Source organism: Parasteatoda tepidariorum, chromosome 2, assembly GCF_982258835.1.
Source record: "Parasteatoda tepidariorum strain Cologne lab strain chromosome 2, Ptep-v5.0, whole genome shotgun sequence".
Classification (NCBI taxonomy): Eukaryota; Metazoa; Arthropoda; class Arachnida; order Araneae; family Theridiidae; genus Parasteatoda; species Parasteatoda tepidariorum.
The window spans coordinates 36,897,550-36,917,687 of record NC_141756.1 but is presented as its reverse complement, the minus strand read 5'-3'; the positions used below and the strand labels follow the sequence as shown (position 1 = coordinate 36,917,687).

The 20,138-nt window shown below is 27.8% G+C and overlaps 1 protein-coding gene across 1 annotated transcript in view; it reads right to left on the bottom strand.

The window, feature by feature from the left end:
- Ndg (Nidogen) overlaps positions 1 to 13,737 on the bottom strand; it is a 36,154-nt gene extending 22,417 nt beyond the window's left edge. The window contains exons 1-5 of the mRNA XM_043049784.3: positions 13,444 to 13,737; positions 4,730 to 4,866; positions 2,902 to 3,043; positions 1,333 to 1,541; positions 340 to 602 (exon numbers count right to left, since the gene is read on the bottom strand). Of these exons, the coding sequence (XP_042905718.2) occupies positions 340 to 602; positions 1,333 to 1,541; positions 2,902 to 3,043; positions 4,730 to 4,866; positions 13,444 to 13,638 (946 nt within the window). The 5' untranslated portion in view covers positions 13,639 to 13,737. The remainder of the gene's footprint in view (positions 1 to 339; positions 603 to 1,332; positions 1,542 to 2,901; positions 3,044 to 4,729; positions 4,867 to 13,443) is intronic.
- Positions 13,738 to 20,138: the final 6,401 nt, after the last annotated feature.

The following is a 20,138-nucleotide window of genomic DNA, read 5'->3' as shown; positions in this document are numbered from 1 at the left end:
AGTACAATGATAAGCAACTTTTTCAAATTATCTTTCTATTAAAAAACACAACGTTTCCCATACAGCTCTCTGCATTGTTTCTCTGTAAGTTCTCTGAAAAATATTTTTTTTGTAACGCAATGTCATCTCGAGAAATTTTAGAATACCCGTCAGAAAACAATATTAAAGAAGAGTTTAAAATAAAAATAGCACTTTAAAAAGTGGCTTATCATTGCATTTTACCAAAGTCTTTATAAATATGATTTCATATATATTATGTAGTTCATAAATTTACTTAAAGAAAATGGCCCTTTCTCAGGAAATCACAGTGATGGTGCCTTAATTGAGTGTTAAACCTACTTTTCTCAACACAATTTCTCCCATTTCCAAAAAAGCTTTCTTTACAGATGCAGCAAAATCCGCTTTTGTCTGGATTGTCGACGCAAGTCGAATGAGGTGGACAGGGCAGTAATGTGTCTGCGCATGTTGATGTTGAATGTCCATCTTGTTTACCATCCCCTCCTTCCTGAGAATCCATGTCTGGTGGAAGGACATTTCCTTCAGATCCAACGACGCGTCCGATGTGGAACAGCCAAATGCCTGCTTTTCTTGCATTGGACATTCTAAATATACGTAATCAAATTACAAATAACAATAATCAAGACAGATATACAATGTGTATTTTTCAGTTAACAAACATCTGTTTTGAAAAGTCACGGTTAATTAAAACATTTTTAGTTTTTAATTTTTTTTAAAAATCTTTTTAATTTTTTAAAATTTCTATTTTTACTCACACCAACTTTGACGAATGATGTGACTACTAAAACTGCCTGAGTAATAATGAAATTTAATGTTACACCTAAAAAAAATAGATTCACGGAATTGTTCCAATTAGGCTAACTTAACTGATGCAAAGAAATAACTTTAAGAACTTTTTGAACACTTTTAGAACTAACTTTGAAACTAACTTAAGTTACTGTGTAATAGTAAGTTATCACTTTTCTAGATATTGGCACCTTTTATTACAACATGACCCGCTGTACCCAATAATATTCCGACATTCATAAGGAAATAATATTAAAAATGCATGAAATCTGTAACTGGTTTTTACTCTATCACACCAGGGTCGCTCTACTAAGCCACATAATTAGATTTCATTAAGTTCATTCTTTGTTGGAGGGTATCTGTAATAATAATTATTTTTAATGGTTAAGATGGGCAAAAGCATCAAACGCATTTACCCATATGAGATTATTTGAATGACAGATGGTTTTTTTACTCTGCATTTTATTGGGAAAATGTATAGTGTTTGTTTCCATATAGAATGTTTTACATCTGGCTCATTGTGCTTACCTGTCGAAGTTTTTAGCCTGTTCTGTGCCTGATCCTCTAAGAGTGTAGAGTCGTCCATCTCCGGACATGAAACCTGCCTGTGCTCTTGCATCTGGCAAGTTAGGATTCTTTCCCTGACTTTGAATCCACTGAACGCCTCCAGTTGGATAGAGAAAATAAGCGTAGCTGTCCTCTCCATTTGATGCTATAACCACTTGAAATGTATTAACCTAAAGAATTTTATTACAAATAAATGTGTGGAATAAAATTCAAACCTCACACGTTATTTTGTACTGCTAATCCTAAAGTCATTAAGAAAACGTAACTAAAACTGGTTTGATCCCGAATACAAGTAAAGTGACTTTGACACTGTGTTACTGAGACTCGCTCATAATTATTTCAATCAATAAAAATTTTATCAAACTGAAGCAAATATGTCAGATTTTAATCTAAATCTAACTCCAAATTTACAAAAAAAATTTAAAAGTAACTACAGATACCTCAAAATTGTTTGTACTGATTTTAAAACTAAAGGAATATTGAAGCTGCATCACGTAAATATAGAGTCAATTTTGCCAAACACAATGAATAAACATTTTCTCAAGGGAGGACAAATGTGTAGAAAGTCATCTATCAAGCAGTCTATAGCTAAAACATGTTTACTTTATAATTAAATCAAACATTTCAATATCAATTTTTTTTTATTTAATTAAGGAGGTCTTTGCATTTTATAAAACAAAACAAATTCCGAAAAAAGTAATTCTCTTAAAATTAGAGAGTAATTTCTGTTTTATTGCATTTATTTTCAATTTTCTGAATATTTTGTTCACAATACTTCCTTGCATTTTGGAAAATCAACTTTTTCTATTCAAATTTGATACCAATAGAGTTTTTAAGTAATCAAGTTAATCTTTCCACTCAGTTTCTTGGGATTATTATTTTAAATATACTCAGTGTAAATAAGCACGTTTCAAAAGGAGAACATGCTTAGAAACAAGTTTCAAAAGCGTAACTTGTAAACATGTGGTTTTATATAGTTTTCAAAATGCTAATCATCCATACGTGCCAAATAAATGCAATAGCGTCATCCATACGTGCCATCCACTTTGATTTTCAAAACTAACTTTGAATCAAAACTTAATAATTATTAAAGAACGAGCAATATAAACTGCCTCTGAAGCTCGTTTTTGATTGAAGCAAACATCACTTAGAAAAAAAACGGAATCTTTTGTAACAATACATAATGCTAATTCTATTTAAAAAGTTTGATTTTCACATCTCCCTCCCTAACAAATAAATCTACTTATTGGACGATTTTTAGAACCGAAAAACTGAAATTTCCGCTTGTACCTATTGCCCAAATTTCAAGACCCATGCACAAACGTTTCGGGAGTAATAAAAGAAACACACGCCCAAACTCCTATAGATGAGTTATCATTTTAAAAATCAAAACTGTCTTGTTTATTAACATGCATAAATGAACTCCATTACAAAGTTGTTGAACAAATTAATTGCTATCATACTGTTCTACTTTTAAAAAAAAGCACCTTAATGCACCAAATCATTTTAGAGAGTCATAAATCATCTTACTTTGTCTGTTCTCTTATCATAATAGCCGACTTCATCCCAAGTGGCGATGAAGAGACTACGAGGTTGAAAAGTGGCAGCGGTTGAAAAATGAGCTCTTATATCTCGAGCAGCTCTTTCTAACAACTCTTCTGCTTGAGTCTCTCTGAAAAAAAGAAAGAGCAATTCACGTAAACATTTGAAATAAAGAAAAACCTTAGTTCCATTTTTATTAAAAATTTAATGAAGTGTTGTTTTCGAATTAAACCACAATATCGAACAAATTTGTTGCAATTTTTTGTTCAGTGACAAATCGGGTCATATTAATTAAACCATCCCAAACATTATTAGATTAAAAACTTCGATCGCTTAAAAAATATATAAATAGGAAATAACAGTCGGCATGTTTCAAGTGCTCAAAAACAGACTCCGATTTTCAAGTCTTGCCAAACGTAAATGAGAAGAATTGAAAGTGGTTTAAAACATAAAACGTAGATTAGTCAACGAAAGACGGAAAAATAAAGGCGAGAAACAAAAAACCGCAGAAGCCGAGAGAGAAAAAAAATGAAAAGCAGAACAAGAAAAAAATAGTTGCCAAGAGGGGTAAATCAGGGTAAAATGCAGTTCCACGCGCTATGGAGGGGTGTTGAGAAACTAATGTCTTTAACAAAGCAATCAGCATTTATACGATTAAAACAAGATTCCAGGACATCAAGATGAGCTGATGATGAGTGTGAAAGTAATTTTGGCGTTGTGAAATTGAATTTATGAGCAAAATCCAAACAATGTGCAGCAATTGATGATGAGGACACGTCTATCGTGTTTCGTAAGTTTAAATTTTAAAGCCCATCTTGTCGCCAAGGTCATCCTAAACATGTTTGAACCTTTGGACAGAGATGATTTGCAATTTATAAAGATTTCGCACACTATTATGGTTCAAAATAAAAATGTACTTTAAATCATTTTAATAACGGTAACGGAATTTATAATAACTATATTATAGTTCAAAATTGAGCACATTTTTCTGGAAGCGAATTACATTATTAATTTGTACTGTACTAATGTTCACCAAAAGTAAGTCAAAATTTAGGTACTTATAAATATTTTGGAAACACACATTATTGCTTGCGAAATATTTCTTCACTGTTTTATAAGTCCGAATTAGTTATAATTGTTTCCTAAGCATGCACCAAGAACAAGTGTTCCAACGTTTTTTAATAATTTTTCTATTCATTTTATATTTTTTGTATTTTATGTTAATTCTAATGTAATCATTCGCTCGGTAAACTTACAGAACGTTTTCATCTCTCCTTTTTTTCATTTCCAATTGATCAAAGCAATAATAAAATTATGCTTGATTTTTTTTTTAAAAAACTTAAATATCCGATATAGAAGTTTTAAAATGAATATAAAACTGATGAGAAATTGTGAGGTTTATTTCCTGGAGTTAAATGATTTTTCAATCATTTATATTTAATTGATCTTTGAGAAAAGGAAAAAAACTACAATTTTATCTCTATTTAAGGTTGAAAAATTTATTCAAAATGATGTTATTTCTACTCGTGACCTCCTCTTGACCTAATTTTTGAGCTCTAATCATTGAGATATTGTTGTATAATATATCATACTTTGAGAAAGAGCGTCGGATTCGGGCAATCTAATTATGACCCCCTTTTTTAATTTTAATAATGAATTTTTTATTATCAGACTCATCCAATTCGTTATTTTAAACTGTTTTTACTAAATTGAATTTGAAATAAATACGAATATAATAACTCATGCATTTTGTAAATAAATCAAAGTAAAATATTGAAATAATAAAAAATAAGGAATTTTTTTTAATAGTAAATACCTGTAATATATTCTTCCTGCACTTCTTACATCAATATCAGAGTACAATGGGGCAATGATTGGATAAGTGAGTGGAAATTGTGCATTAAAAAACGAAGGAACTTCTGTTAGAAATGAAAGCAAGCCATTATCGTTTACCTGAGAAAAAGAAGAGAAACATCGTTTAGTTAGAACATGAATATAAACAAAAAAGTTATAAAATTTTTTCTTCCAATAAGTTTTGAATAATGACAAAATTGTTTATTAGTAAATATTATTAAAAAAGAGAGACAGATTTTTTTAATTCGATAACTAAAAGACATTTACACATATTTAAAACATTTTACAAACAGTTCGTATTTCGTCTCATATCACGTAATTACGAGACGAAATGATTCTCAATATAAACGAAATACAGCTGAATCGCCAAAAAACGAGAGTTTTATTTCTGAGAGTATTCCCTTACCTAATGTCAATCTCTATCTTCAAAATATGTCTACAGACACTAATAGAAACACCAATTGGCACAAGAATCAGTTTTTGTTTAACTTTATAAGTGTTTGAGCAAAATAAGAAAAATCACTTTTCGAGTTTACTTTGGTGTCCACATTAAAACATGCATTTCGATGTCTGAAACCACAACAAAAATTTTCATATTGATTATACCAACAAAAAAATATTTAGAAGTCTTTTAAATCATTCTACATAGAGAAAGAAAATCTGGTAGAATTTCAATACTGTATGGTAATGGCATTTCTGGTAAAAAAAAGAAAGAATTTTGGTTAATAAAACCAAAATATATGTTATTTAAACCATTTTTTGTGTGACTATTTTTCTGATCATATGTCTATCTGAACTATTAATGGAAATTCTGGTTATACAAATTATAACCATATTTCCATATGTGTAAAAAACAAAAATTTAACCATAAATTTAACCGAATAAATTATGTTTATGCCAAGTTCTAGGATATCTTGATAATATAATAAAATTTTACTACACTTTGCAATTTTTATGATATACTTTTAATATATATATATATATATATATATATATATATATATATATATATATATATATATATATAATTTCACCTTTTTTCTTACCCGTTTTGCCGTTTTGTTGGCTTCATAAATGGAAATTCTTTTTAAATAGTTATAAATTTCAAAACTAAGTCAAATATTTTACAGAATTTACTCAGAAATTTTTATAAGTTTACGTGAAAAGCTTCTGAAATTTTATCTATCAAGGTGAATTTTATTTTTTTTTTTTAAATAATCTAATTTTTTTTTAAAAACTGCGTTTTAGAAATATTTTTTTCTTAACAGAAGATTTAAAATAAACAACTTTTATCATAATCCACTTTTAAACTACCTTGAGACTTTATTTACGTAATAGTTTATCGGTAGTCTACATTTTTTCCATTCTCAAATTGTTTAAATCCCGACACTTGTTGAAAATTGCTGATTACAATATTTTCTTTACGATAAATACTACCCGTTCAATTTTTTTTTCATTAATAAAAAGCAGGAGCTAATCTTTGCATGAGAGATAAGTATAGTATGTCAAAATTCAACAAACAGATAAGTTTAAGGCGGGTGACATGAGTGTTCGATTCACTGATTTAAGTCATTCAGTTGTTTTCTAAAGTCAAAGAACTTCACAGCTTGTTTTATCTTGAAATTATAGCTTCCTTATCGGAAATCAATTTTCAGGTATTTTGATAAGAATGCTCTAAATTAGATAGGTTCAGTTATAGGTTTTATGTTGTATTTCCTTGTCCTTGCTTTTGCCCATCCATTGATAACTCTTAATAAAAGTTATAGCAATTAGATAAGAAATATATTATTATGAATAAATTTTTACGTACTTTTTTTCTCATCATCAGCATATGAATTCTCAATATAGATTGAAATTTTATCTAGAGATCTCTTACGTACTTTTTTCCTTATGAGTCGCGTATGAATTCTTAATTTGGAAAATTTTAAAAGGAGAATTCAGGCGTATGAATTCTCAAAATAGAATGAAGTTTTGTACAGTGCGAATTCATTTTTTTTCTTTATCGCCTGCTTATGAATTCTCAAGATAGAATAAAACTTTGTTTAGAAAATTCTTGCGTGCTTTTTCCCTAATCGACAACCTATGAATTCTCAACATAGAAGGAAATTTTATTTAGAGAATTCTTACGTGCTTATTCCCCCATCAGCAGTGTATGAATTCTCCAATTGAAAAATTTTATAAGGAGAATTTGTGCGTACTTTTTTCTTCATCAGCAGCGTATGAAATCTCATTGTAGAGTAAAATTTTATAAAGAGAATTTATACGCAGTTGAAAAAAAACTCGTGACCAGGCTTTTTTAAAATATTTACTCATTGTTGAATTGTTTCAACAAATATTGTTCATGTAAGCTGAAAATGTCTTTGATGAGAGAAAAATTAGCTTTAAAAATTGATTTTCGAATTCTGGAACCCTGATTCGAACAACGTCGCCAAAAAACTTTTATACTGTTATTTTGAACAAATTTCATGCTTTTATTTATCAATTTTGTAAGAAAGCATAAAAATGTTTATACTTTTCTCTTAGGTAATAAAAGGTAATAATATAAGCTCTAAATAAATATTCCTGTTCTGAAAATTATTTCCTACTGTTCTGAATTTGAAAAATTGTGAGATTTTATTTTTTTAAAAATGACAATTCATTTCGAATAAAATATTGACTTTAGAAATTGACGAAAACTTCCATTGGAGCATAATTTCGAGATTTCTAAATAAATAATATATTCCTGTACATATTTTTTTAAAAATTTAAAAGAGAGGTTCTTTCATAATTTTAATGAAACAACACATAATTTCATAATTTTAATGAAAATAATAGACACTGCTTTCTGAAAAAAGCAGAGAAAAGGTTAGTAGAGAAAACACAGTTTTTTTTAAATCATTATTAAGTTCTTTCTTTCGTTAGAAATACGTGAAAAAACTGACAACATTTTGAAAATGCAGGTTGCTTAAAAAGAATGTTTGCAAAGTTCCATTATAACGTAAAAAGCGATTTTATTTTATTATTATTTTCAACGTATTTTATCATTTTAGCATTAATTTTTATTCAAGAGTTTATTTACCCATTTTTTAAATATGAAATGTTTCCTAGATTATTATGTTATTTCAGTGTAAAAACTTAATACTTCACGGAAATTTAAAAGCAAAATAAAAACATTGCATCATAAATAAAGAATTCAATAGTTCACAATTTTTCAATAAGACTTCTATTTTTCATTCATATTATACAGTTATTTATAATAAATTGAGGTGAAACAGATTAAGTAATAGTGAAGCTAGACTAAAGATCGATTAAGTAACTGAATAATTTTTAATATAAACTGATTTTAAAAAACTATTTTCAATACAATTTACCTAAAAAAAAATTTAAAAAATTTCTTGAACCTGAAACTAATATATTATTCCGTATAATTTCTTTCATTTCATAATAGCTCGTGATTTAAATCGAAACTTATCTTCTATAAACCGGTTATAAAATATAAATGAAATAATTTTAATTGTAAAAATTTTAATTCTGAATTTTTTTCTAGTTTTTAGCGTATAAATCAATTGACTATAAATTTATCAGCTAGTTTTAGGTGTTAAGTAAATTTACAAGATTGTTTTACAATTCAACTGTTAACTAGAACATAAAAATAACGATTTTGTAAAATTTTCCAAGACAACTTTAGCAAAAGATGCAGTAAATCTGAATGCATTCCAATACTCAAAAAATATATCATTCTCATAAGCTTTGAACATTATTTTTTAAAATCAACGTAATTCAATTCAGGTCACAAAATTTCAGGTCTGAAGGTCCTAGTCAGACTCAAAATTTTTTCTCAACACTAAAGTCACAAAAAATATGTAAACTAATGTGTTGTTTTAAACCGACAGGCCTGTGTAGAAGTCACGAAACTGGTCTTGCATCAAAAAGGTTCAGGGTTCGAATCCTGGTTAAGGCATGGATGTTATTTCCTTCTCAGTACTATCTGTCCTTACTGTGAGAGCAACGTTGGCCCACCTACCAACAGTGACCAACAAATCTGCCCTGTAATGTCTGTATGACGAAATATCACTGCTTAGTCGGGCATTGGAGAAAAAAAATTTATTACTTTAAAGTGTTATAACTAATGCAGTACAAAGAACTTTTTGGTGACCCTGACCAAAACTATAAAAGGATGTATAAAAATGGATACATATTTATTGCAAAATAATAATCTTTTTTAAATAAGGTTGTCAGAAGGTTTTGATGATAATATCATCCACATACTATTAATAGGCATTAAAATACGAAAAGTAACAAAAGTAAAGTAAGTTCGATGCTATTAACACTTCATGCTTTTATACCACTGCCTTTTGACATTAAAATACCATTTGTCAAAATCAAAATAAATCAGGGGATGGATTTATTGAAATTCTGAGTAAATCTTTCGAGCTAATTTCGAAACTTGCGATTTCGAAGGCTTAGCGAAATTGCGTACAGATATTTAGATATTTTCCCCAAATTTTGTACGTAAACACTAACTCAGGGAAAAATACGGATGATAGATTGTTTTGAAACACAAAATCGCATTAAACAAAATTTACACGCCTTTCTTAAACTTTCCGTCGTCAATGGCGAGTTGGCAAGTGAAAATTATGCTCCTGCTTAAATTGCATATTAATTTATAGTCAAAAAGGTGATTTCCAGCATAAAAAATTAACATTTAATTACATTTTTTTAAAAATTTTATTGAAATTAGCTGTAAAATTTTACTCAACAACAAAATAGCAAATGTTAATCATTTATGCATAAAAAAGACTCTTTTTCTCTTCTGTATTAGTTTAATTAACTAAAGAGATTAATTGATATAATAGAGCAGATACACTTTCCTCAAAGCAATGTGAAAAGGATAATAAATAAATTAATAAGCTGTTATTAATAAAACAAACTCCAATATAAAATTCTAAAGACGGTAAAATTAAAATTAATAGTGTTTTTACAATAACAATATGAAGTATTCTTATTATTATGTTATAAAATATTCTCTGTTTAATCAGTTTTAGTCTTTGTGTCTCAGAGAAATATAGATTTCTGTATTGTTAAAACCTTTAATACTATTTAGCAGTGGCAAACTTAATTTTAGGCTAATGCTTGTAAAGACAAAGGATGATAACTTTTCTAAAATAATATTATCCTTTGCCCACAACATATTATCCCATCCTACAATAAGGTACCCAAATACTTTCGACAGCAAAATTTAAAAATTTTTGTTTTGATTTATGTGTATATTATACACTAAAACATAGTATGAATACAATTAAAAAAAAATCGGTCAAAAAAGACCAAAAATCAGCCTCTTTTCAAAATCGCATAGCATTGTTGAAAATTATTATTTTTCATTATTCTTGCTTTATGATACTCATAAGAACTCAACTTAAGGAATAGAGTACACATTATACAGAATATTAATAGTTATTGTTTTAACAGGAAATATTGAAATTTATTTGTCTTAAAAAGGCCAAAAATTTCTATTATTTATTTTTGTTTTAGCTGTAAAATATAAAATAATAGTTTCATCAACTAATCTGTAACCTAATCTAAATTTTGCATGAATATTTTTCTATGTATAGAAAAATATTCATGCAAAATTTCAAGTAATTCGAAATGAAATATTTTCAGATTATGGCATTTAAAAAAAAAGGAAAATAACCAGAATAGTAGTTTTCAGAAATAGAACAAAAAAGGCACTATTATCAATGTAATAATCAAAATAAATGATTTTTTTTAAAATTATCATAACTTCCATTCGACTTGGAGTAAAAACAAAATTCAAAAGATTTTACAAATATAAATGTTCATAATTTTATTTTATACAAAAAAATAGAAAACTGATTTAACTGTCAGTTTAAAAAAAATAAGTTTAATCAGTTTAAAAAAAAGATACTCAGCTGCCTTCAATAATAATTTCATGATCAAAGAATTAAAAGAAATGTTTTATGACCAGATTTCAAAAGTATCGATGGCAAAATTATTAAAAGTTATAAATGTTTTTGTCAAGTTTTAAGGTATATGCAACTTCAACAACTAAGTTTTTTTAATTTATGTTGTTTACCAATTTTAACATCAATATATCAGGTGACAAAACAAGTTTTTTATATATTTCCTTTCGTTCGTATTTTTACTTCTTTTTTATTAAAATATTATACGCTTCCCAGATTTTAAATTCTAAAATGTTCACTTTATGTAAATAACAGCATAATTGTATTTTTAACGCGTCATAGTGAAGAAGAATGCTTTAAAGATGAATTTCTCAATTTCCATTAGATTTAATTTCGTCAGAGAATTTAACATACATCAATAAGCTTAAGCAAAAGTAAAAAGAAAATATCTGTAAATAGCACTTTTCCCCTGCCAACAAATCCTTCAATGCATATGCCTACTCTATTGTAATCTCAAAATCTTTCTAACAAAAATAAAAGGCAGAACTTTTTGTGTTTTTTTTGCATCATACGCGAGAATAGGGTTCTGCAATCGAAGAACAGAAATAACTTCTGAAAATATTTCAAGAATACAATTACATTTCTATATTCTCATAAAAATAAGCAACTAAATACAAAATATTTCACGCTTAAAATAATTTTTTATTTCAAAAGTTTCTCCTATACGCTATAAAGAAGTTCCGAATCAAATTACGGTATAAAGCACCGCCATTTTGGGTGCATCATCCGTAAAATCCATTGGTACCTTTATACGTTATACCATAAATATCACAATAACATTTATTTATTTAGAGTGATTCAGTGATTTTACTCTAATTATTACTGTAAGACGGTATATAAGTTTACTGTAATATGTTCCGATAAAAATTTATTTTACAGTAGAAAGTACCTGTATCTTGAATGCCGGTACTTTTTATCGTAATTTTTAACTGGAACTTTTAACAGTGTGTTTTAGTAGAATGAATAAAGTTAAATAGTGTTTGAAAAGGAGTTCTTTTTTTCAAAAAATGTATTTTTATAATTATCCATATTTCAAGAGAAAGTCTTAAAATGTGGTCAATATTTGAAACTTATTTTTTAAAAGCTAAACTAAGTTCCCTAAAATGCATTTAATTAAATAAAACGAACGAAGGATATGATTTAATAAATTGGAAATTAGTGTTTTTATAATTTTTGGAATGGCATTGGAAATGAGGAAGTTAGAATCTTTGTCTAACATCAAATCAATAACAATAATGACTCCTAAATGTACAATGCAAAAAATTCTGGATTAAATTACGGTAAAAAGTACGTGCACTCAGAGTGCCGGGTTTTTTTTACCATAAAATCCCTTTTAACCGGAACACTCCAAGGAACAAAAAATCTGATATACCATAATTTTTACTGAAAAAATTGCAGTGAACGGACTGAATCACTGTAATTAAATAGATATTACTGTAAAAATTACAGTATAATATTTTACGGCAAAATTAAATTTTACAGTAAAATGTTTTTTACGGATGATACATCCAAAGTGTTGGTACTTCATAGCATAATTAGATCCGGAATTTTTTGCAGGGCAGTTTCTGCACATTTTTTTAGAAATATTTTTGCTAAATAGTTTTTTATTAAAGTTTTTTAATGTTTGCTTTTATGTTTTCATACTTTAATATAGTGATTTATTATCTTTCCAGCAGGCTCATGTATGAGATGGATTCACATATATGAGCTCACATGCATGAAACAACACTCGGATACATATGCATGCTATATCACAAAGATTTATTTTACTATTTTCAATTCTGAGGACACCGCAAAAATAAGTTCTTTTTCTGTAAAAAATTCCGGATCAAATTACGTTACTAAGTTCCACCACTTAGCGTACCACCCATTTCACCGTAAAATTCATTTTTACCGTAAAATATTAAACCGTAATCTTTGCAGTAATATTTATTTAATTTGAGGGATTCAGAGATATTATTGTAATTATTACTGTAAAAATTACATTTTATCAAATCTTTTGTTCCGTTATATATTCAGGTGAAAATGGACTTCACGGCAAAAAGTACCGGCAGCCAGAGTGTCGGCACTTTTTACCTTAATTTGACCCGGAATTTTTTACAGAGTAGTCTATTCCTCCTCCTCTTCCTCCTTATTGTCATCTGAAGTTTGGGAATGTATTTTGTTCAAAATGCATACGTTAGAAACACTTTATAAGCATTTGCTTTGCTCTATGCATTGCTCTTATGAAATAACTATGAAACTAATTTCTCTCTTATTACATATAAATTTAGAATATCTTTTTTAAAACCGTGAGTTATCTTTTTTGCCAACTTTTTTTGTGCTTTTTTAATAGTAAATATCTTTCTCTGTTGAGATATACGCAAATTAATTAAATTAAGATTGAAATCATATCAGTAAATGCGTAATTATTTATTTTTCTTATCATTACTTTTCCATTATTAAGGGAAAAATAATTAAATTACTTGTAATGATTTATTATTTTGTGCTAATTACAATATTTTTCTGATATTTATACTCATAAAAATATATATTTCATAACAGGAAATACGTGTGACCTTTCAAAATTGCATGAAGGGCACACATGCAGGAAGATTAAAGTCACTGCAAATTTCAACTATAATATACATGAACACAATCATAAAACATAACATTATAAGCTTATCGTAACGTTAGAAACGTTAGTAAAAAGACTGCATTTGAAATATATACTTACATAAATAGATCGATATTCATTTCCATAAAATACAATTGGTACACTTAGGGGCACTTCTGCAGAGCTGACATCATCCAATGATTGCAAGTACTGCTCGGTACCAAACGGGAATAGTTCACTTTTAGGAAATGCGGTGCAGCCCCATAAGTATAGCAAAAGAATTACAGAAAAAAATTCCAGTTTTCTCGCAGCCATTTTGTCAGATATCTTAAAGGAAAATAACACAAATCATGTGCTTCTCAATGTTCTGGGGGCTTATCCGAAAGAAAAGTAAAGACTCTTGAGCAAAGATCGCGATTATCTTTTTTTCTTTGTTTACCTTATTCTCGACACACAAATCAAAGTTCTTTTGAACTTGTTGAACTATTCTTATTTTCCCAGAGAACTTTTGAAGAATTTTGAAAAACATATAAACGAATTTTCTGACGAATATTCGATAATAATATGTATGGATTTTATCTTGTTAATTATAAGTTAGCTACGATTTAAAAAAATAATATTTATTTATTTATTATTTAATATTTAAAACATAAAAATGTCTCTCATTCTGATTTGAAACATATGAAAGCCCTTTCTGGAAAACATTCGCTTAGAATATCCATGGAGTTTACCTTGATACTAATTATAGCTTAAATATTTCTTTAAAATAATAAATAAAGTTAGAAAAGTAATTGTTTTTTACACAGAAATTAGTTTTTTTTTATATTTCTTTGTTCCTAACTTACATTTGTGATCTGAATTTGTGTCGAATTTCACTAAAATTTATAATACAATTAGGAAAATTCCCATTTTAAATGAACTTACTCTCGCAAAATTCTTTAAATTTATATAAATTGTATGTATTATGTTCAGCTATGTTACCAGAGTTAAAAACTTATCTCATTATCTACTATCAGTATAGAGCGGCTTTGAGGAGAACTCCCCTAGACTAAAAGTCTGGGGCTTGTCTGCTACTATGGTAACAAGCGAAAGCAAATTTCTTATGGGGGTGAAATGGAGGAAAGAAGGTGTCGATTGGTTTACACACGACGACCTATGCCGAGATTAAGACCAAATTATTCACCCCACACCCCTATTTGAAGTGTCCTTTCTTCGTAACCATAGTACTACTCGCTACGACGCGAGACGGGTGTCTGGAGGAGTTCTCTTGAAAGCCGCATTATACAAAAGATTTTGCCCCTTTTTTCCACCTCCGCCTCTCCTTTCAAAGCACTTGACAGGATTTTGTGGGATTTTAATGTGAAAGCTAAATAACTGAGACTTCCATAAACAAATTCCAATAAGTCCAATTTTGACATTTTGAATGTCTGCCTCAAGACTTAAATTGGATGGACTCTAGTAGTAATTTTGTGACCACTACTTTACAGAGTTAAGGCACTGAGCTATAATTGTGAAGTAACAGGTTCTATTCCCCGTGACGGCTTGAAATCCCGTCAGCTTTAGAACAATTGGTATCAATACATCCTGTCTGGGAGGTGAAGCTTGCAGGTGCGCAATGGCGTGACAACATTGTTCTGTAATGCAGTTGGTCTGACTAGCAAACTGACTGTTGCGGATGTTGTTGTTGTGATTTATAAGTTACTTTATGAATCATTTATGCATTATATAATGAAAAACATTTTTTGAAAATTATTTATGATAAAAAAAACTGGTTATTATAATTAAAAATTTAATTTTATGAGTAATAAAATCTTTTAATAGAAATTATTTTTTTAAATTTTTTTTTACTTTTTTATTAAAAAAAATTATTTTAACTGATTTTGGATATAATTGTTTTTGTTTCAAAAAAACGCTTTAAGACGAAAGTTAAAGCATATTAGCAAGTAAAGAAAATTTTTATTGATAGTTTAAAATTCATAGCATTCATAATTACAAAAATATCATTAAACTTTTTTTAAAAATATCTCTTAAATTTTGAAAAACATCTATGCTTATGAATATACTAAATTTGTTTCAATACTTGGGTTACCGTAATGAATCGAAGCAAATGTATCTAGTTAACTAGATCTTTCTGCATATAACATTAACTATTACGTTATCGATTTACATACATTTGGCATATTAAATTAATATCAGGTTATATAAAACTAAGTTCGAAATACATCATTCTAAAAGCTTCACATTAATGTTTTTTCTTTTATTAGATTTTGCCCATTATCGATACATTTATTTAAGTGTCAGAAATATATAAGTATCATTTATTTATTTTTATTTCTACTTCTCTTTCATGGGCCGGTATAGCTTGGTTGGTAGGGCGTTACACCCATGTCCAAGAGTTCAATCGCCTCCGGCGAACACTCAACGTGTAATAAATGGTAACTAATGCAAGCTAAATCAGTCTTAGTCACAAAGTCCTTCAAGTTCCTTTAACAAATCAATACCTCCGGGAGTACTGGGTGGGAGATTAATTGTGCTCTAGTTCTGATCAAAATTTCGATCTGCGTATGGAGGGAAGGTGTGTGAATGCTTCCTTCCTGCTAAACGAACTGTGACGAATATGTGTGGTAGAAGTCGAATTCTTGTCCATATATGGCCCCACTGGAAAACAAGAAGAAAATCTCCCCTATGCCTTGAAATAAGCTTGTCAGTAGTGACAAGTTGCATAAGACAGCAACAACTTCCTTATTATATTTTTGATTTTGTTTGTAACACTTTTATATCCAATTTTTACGACGGAAAATAAGTTTTTTATAATTTTTCATTGCAATTTATCATGGATAGAAAATATTTTAACTTGAAGGTCAAATTTTTTTTGTGTTTCCGTCAATTTACTTCTTTGAAGCCTCTTACAAAATCTCAGCTGAGTACAATAAATCTCTAAATAAAGTCCTTTATTTAAAGTTAAAAGTTCATCTAAAAAGTTCTTTTTACTTGCAGTTTTAGGCATAAAAAAGCTTTTATCCTTATTGTTTTAATAGTTTTTAAATTATATATGTATACTGCATGTGATACAATTTTATAAAATTGTATAACAATTGTACAATTTAGTCTAAGAAGATATTGTTCGTAAAACTTGATTTTGGTTTTCAATTAATTTCGTCACAATACTCATACGCTACACTGCAGTTTTAATTATTATCACATTGATTACAATATATATTCAGGAATTTTTTTTTTCATTTTCTCGAAATGTGCAAAGTTTTTATTCATTGTACAAGTAATGTTTAACAGTAATACTACAAATAGCATAAATTCCCTAATCAGAAGGTAATTTCGTTATCTTACTTTTTGTATTGTATGGATCAGATGTTCTACTGAATGCAAAAATATATTAACTTATAGTAAGACCGCACCAAGAAATTACAATGACTATGTTAAAAAAAGGATGAGCTTAACTCTGTCTTAAATGGAGAACTTATCCGTCTTATCGTGGATGAACGAATGTTTTAAACAGTTTCTCCCAACTATTCCTACGCAAACAATAAAGACGCCTTTTCGACAAAAATTAAAATTCCATCGCAATAAAATAATTAATCTCCAAAGAAAAGAAATCCAGCACACATGTCCAAAAACACAAATTTTTCTTACACAAACTTATTCTTTACACAGTTTTTGGTTTATAGAAATGGGACTTCTTTTATCTGAGGAAAATAATAAGCTCTCTTAATTAAACAGTCAAGCCAGGTAAATTTTTAATAAAAATTAATAATTCCTATGCGTAAATAAGTAAATAGTTTCTGTACTTCAGTTAAACGATATTCTAAGGGAACTTCATTTCAGTTAAGTGATGCTTTTCCTAAAAGCGATACCGTGAAGAAATGTTTATAAATATTCTCATTTTTATTTATTAGCATTCATAAGAAATTTCATGTTTGAAATTTTGAAGAGATTGTTGCAATTCTCTGTAAAAAAATTCTATGCTTTTAATTGTGGAAAAAGAATAGAATGTAGGATCACAAATTTTATTTGATATCTTATTAAATATTTTAAGTCTAGTTTTAAATATACTGATGAAACTAGTAGCCATATATGGAAACGTTACTTTTGAAGAGTAACGAGTAAAAGTACAAGTATTTTTAAAAAAGGTAACGAGTAAAAAGTTCTTATTTTAAAAAATAACGAGTAAAAAGTACAAGTAAAAGTACAAGTACTAAACAAAAAAGTAACGATTTAAAAGTACATTTCTAGGAAATCGAAAATTCAAAGTAAGCTAAAATTTTATTGAATAATATTCTTTAATGTTTTTGCAAAATTGTTGTTATTTATTTAATTATTTTTAATTTTGAAAGTTATGGACATTAATTTATTTTTAAATTCGGAAGAATATTATAATATAATTTTATAATACAATCGAATAATATAATTTTAAAATCAAATGTAATTTTAATATCAAACGTTTTATGGATTTGCACGAAAAAGAAATTTTTTCTATTGATTTTAATTTTTAGTTTATTATTTTTATTTATTTAAATTACCATTGATTTAAAATTTTTTTACCCTATAGAAACGCGTTTTAAAAGCACAAACATAAACAAAGCATACACGGGGTTTCAGATAGCTTTGTGGTCTTTGAGCTAGTAAAAAATAGTTGAATGTGCAGTATAAGTTGAAACAGAACAGTCTACAGTTTTATTTGTAACAATGGCTAATGCTGAAGTCATGCGAGAAAATCATTTTCCGAACATTTCTGCCTAACGGAATAATTAAAATTTGTAAACGAATTTTAGTATCAGCGGCAAAATTAATACCTTCGAGTTTTCAAGAGTTAAAATAGTAATTATAATAGTTTTCAATAGCTCAAATAGTTCTGAAGTTCTTAGAGATTTGACTGGGCGCTTTTCGATAAGGTCGGGCATAAACATAATTTTTGTAAAAAATGTACTAGGTAAAAATGTATTTAGTAAAAAATGTATTAAGACAAAAAATGTATTATTAGTAAGTTCAAAAAGAAAATTGAAAAACGTAATAACAAAATCCAAATTTTTTTATTTAAAATGTATTAAATAAATGCATAAAACTCGAAAATGAATGAAAATAACTTGCTAATTAATATTTTTATTCAATTTGCAAAATAATTGCTTTTCGAAAGTGGTATCACTGAGTCTGATGCGAGAATTTCTCAGAACGTGCTTATCCAAGCTGAATAATCGCTCCACGGGAGCACTAGAAGGCACTGCAGTATTAGATTTCACATATAATTTTTCTACGATTGGATATCGATTCGAAATTTATATGCTTTCCGTTTCGACATTTGAGCTCATGCATGCCATAAATTCTTCTGTCGCTGGTGATTGGTATGATGTTTTCAGCTTTAGAAAATTTAAAATCCCTGGTTTTTTTCTGTTACGTTATTAGTTATAGCAGGGTGTTCAGCTTGGACAATTCTTTCCAATTCTTTTGTAGCCTCCTCCCTAGCTTTTTCTTCCAACCAATTAAATTTGATGCAAGGTACCAGACCAACAGAAAACTTTTTTTAATTTTTTTTTTTTTAGAAGGCTTACCGAGTTTTAGAAAAATGTAACGATTTCATTCGATATTTCCGTTACAAATACTTGTACTTTTTCCCTAAAAAAGTAACGAAAGTACAAGTAAAAGTACTAAATTTAAAAAGTAACGAAGTACAAGTAAAAGTACGTACGTTTTACTTGTACCGGTGGTAAAAGTAACGAAAGTAAAAGTACTGCCATATATGCTAGTAGCCTAACTCTTCAAAGTTACTTGGTACAAGTTGCCGTTCTTATGATTCATTATATATTATATATTATATATATGATTACATATTATATAAATCTCCCTGCTTTTAATTATGAAAAAACAACAGAATGTGGAATCGAAAATTTTATTTGATATCTTATTAAATAATTCAAATCAAGTTTCAAGTATACTAGGGAAATTAATAGGCTAACTCTTCAAAGTTACGTGGTACAAGTTGCAATTTTTATGATTCAGATTATATATTATATAAATTTCTCTTCTTTTAATAATGAAAATTGAATAGAATGTAGAATAGCAATTTTTATTTGATATCTTATTAAATATTTCAAATCAAGTTTCAAGTATACTAGTGAAACTAATATGCTAACTTTTCAAAGTTATGTGGTACAAGTTACCATTCTTATGATTCAGATTATATATTATATAAATTTCTCTTCTTTTAATTATGAAAAATGAACAGAATGTAGAATAGCAATTTTTATTTGATATCTTATTAAATATTTCAAATCAAGTTTCAAGTATACTAGTAAAATTAATAGGCTAACTCTTCAAAGTTACGTGGTACAAGTTACCATTCTTATGATTCAGATTATATATTATATAAATTTCTCTACTTTTAATTATGAAAAATGAACAGAATGTATAATAGCAATTTTTATTTGATATCTTATTAAATATTTTAAATCAAGTTTCAAGTATACTAGTTAAACTAATAGGCTAACTCTTCAAAGTTACGTGGTACAAGTTACAATTTTTATGATTCAGATTATATATCATATAAATTTCTCTTCTTTTAATTATGAAAAGTGAACAGAATGTAGAATAGCAATTTTTATTTGATATCTTATTAAATATTTCAAATCAAGTTTCAAGTATACTAGTTAAATTAATAGGCTAACTCTTCAAAGTTTCGTGGTACAAGTTACAATTTTTATGATTCAGATTATATATTATATAAATTTCTCTTCTTTTAATTATGAAAAATGAACAGAATGTAGAATAGCAATTTTTATTTGATATCTTATTAAATATTTCAAATC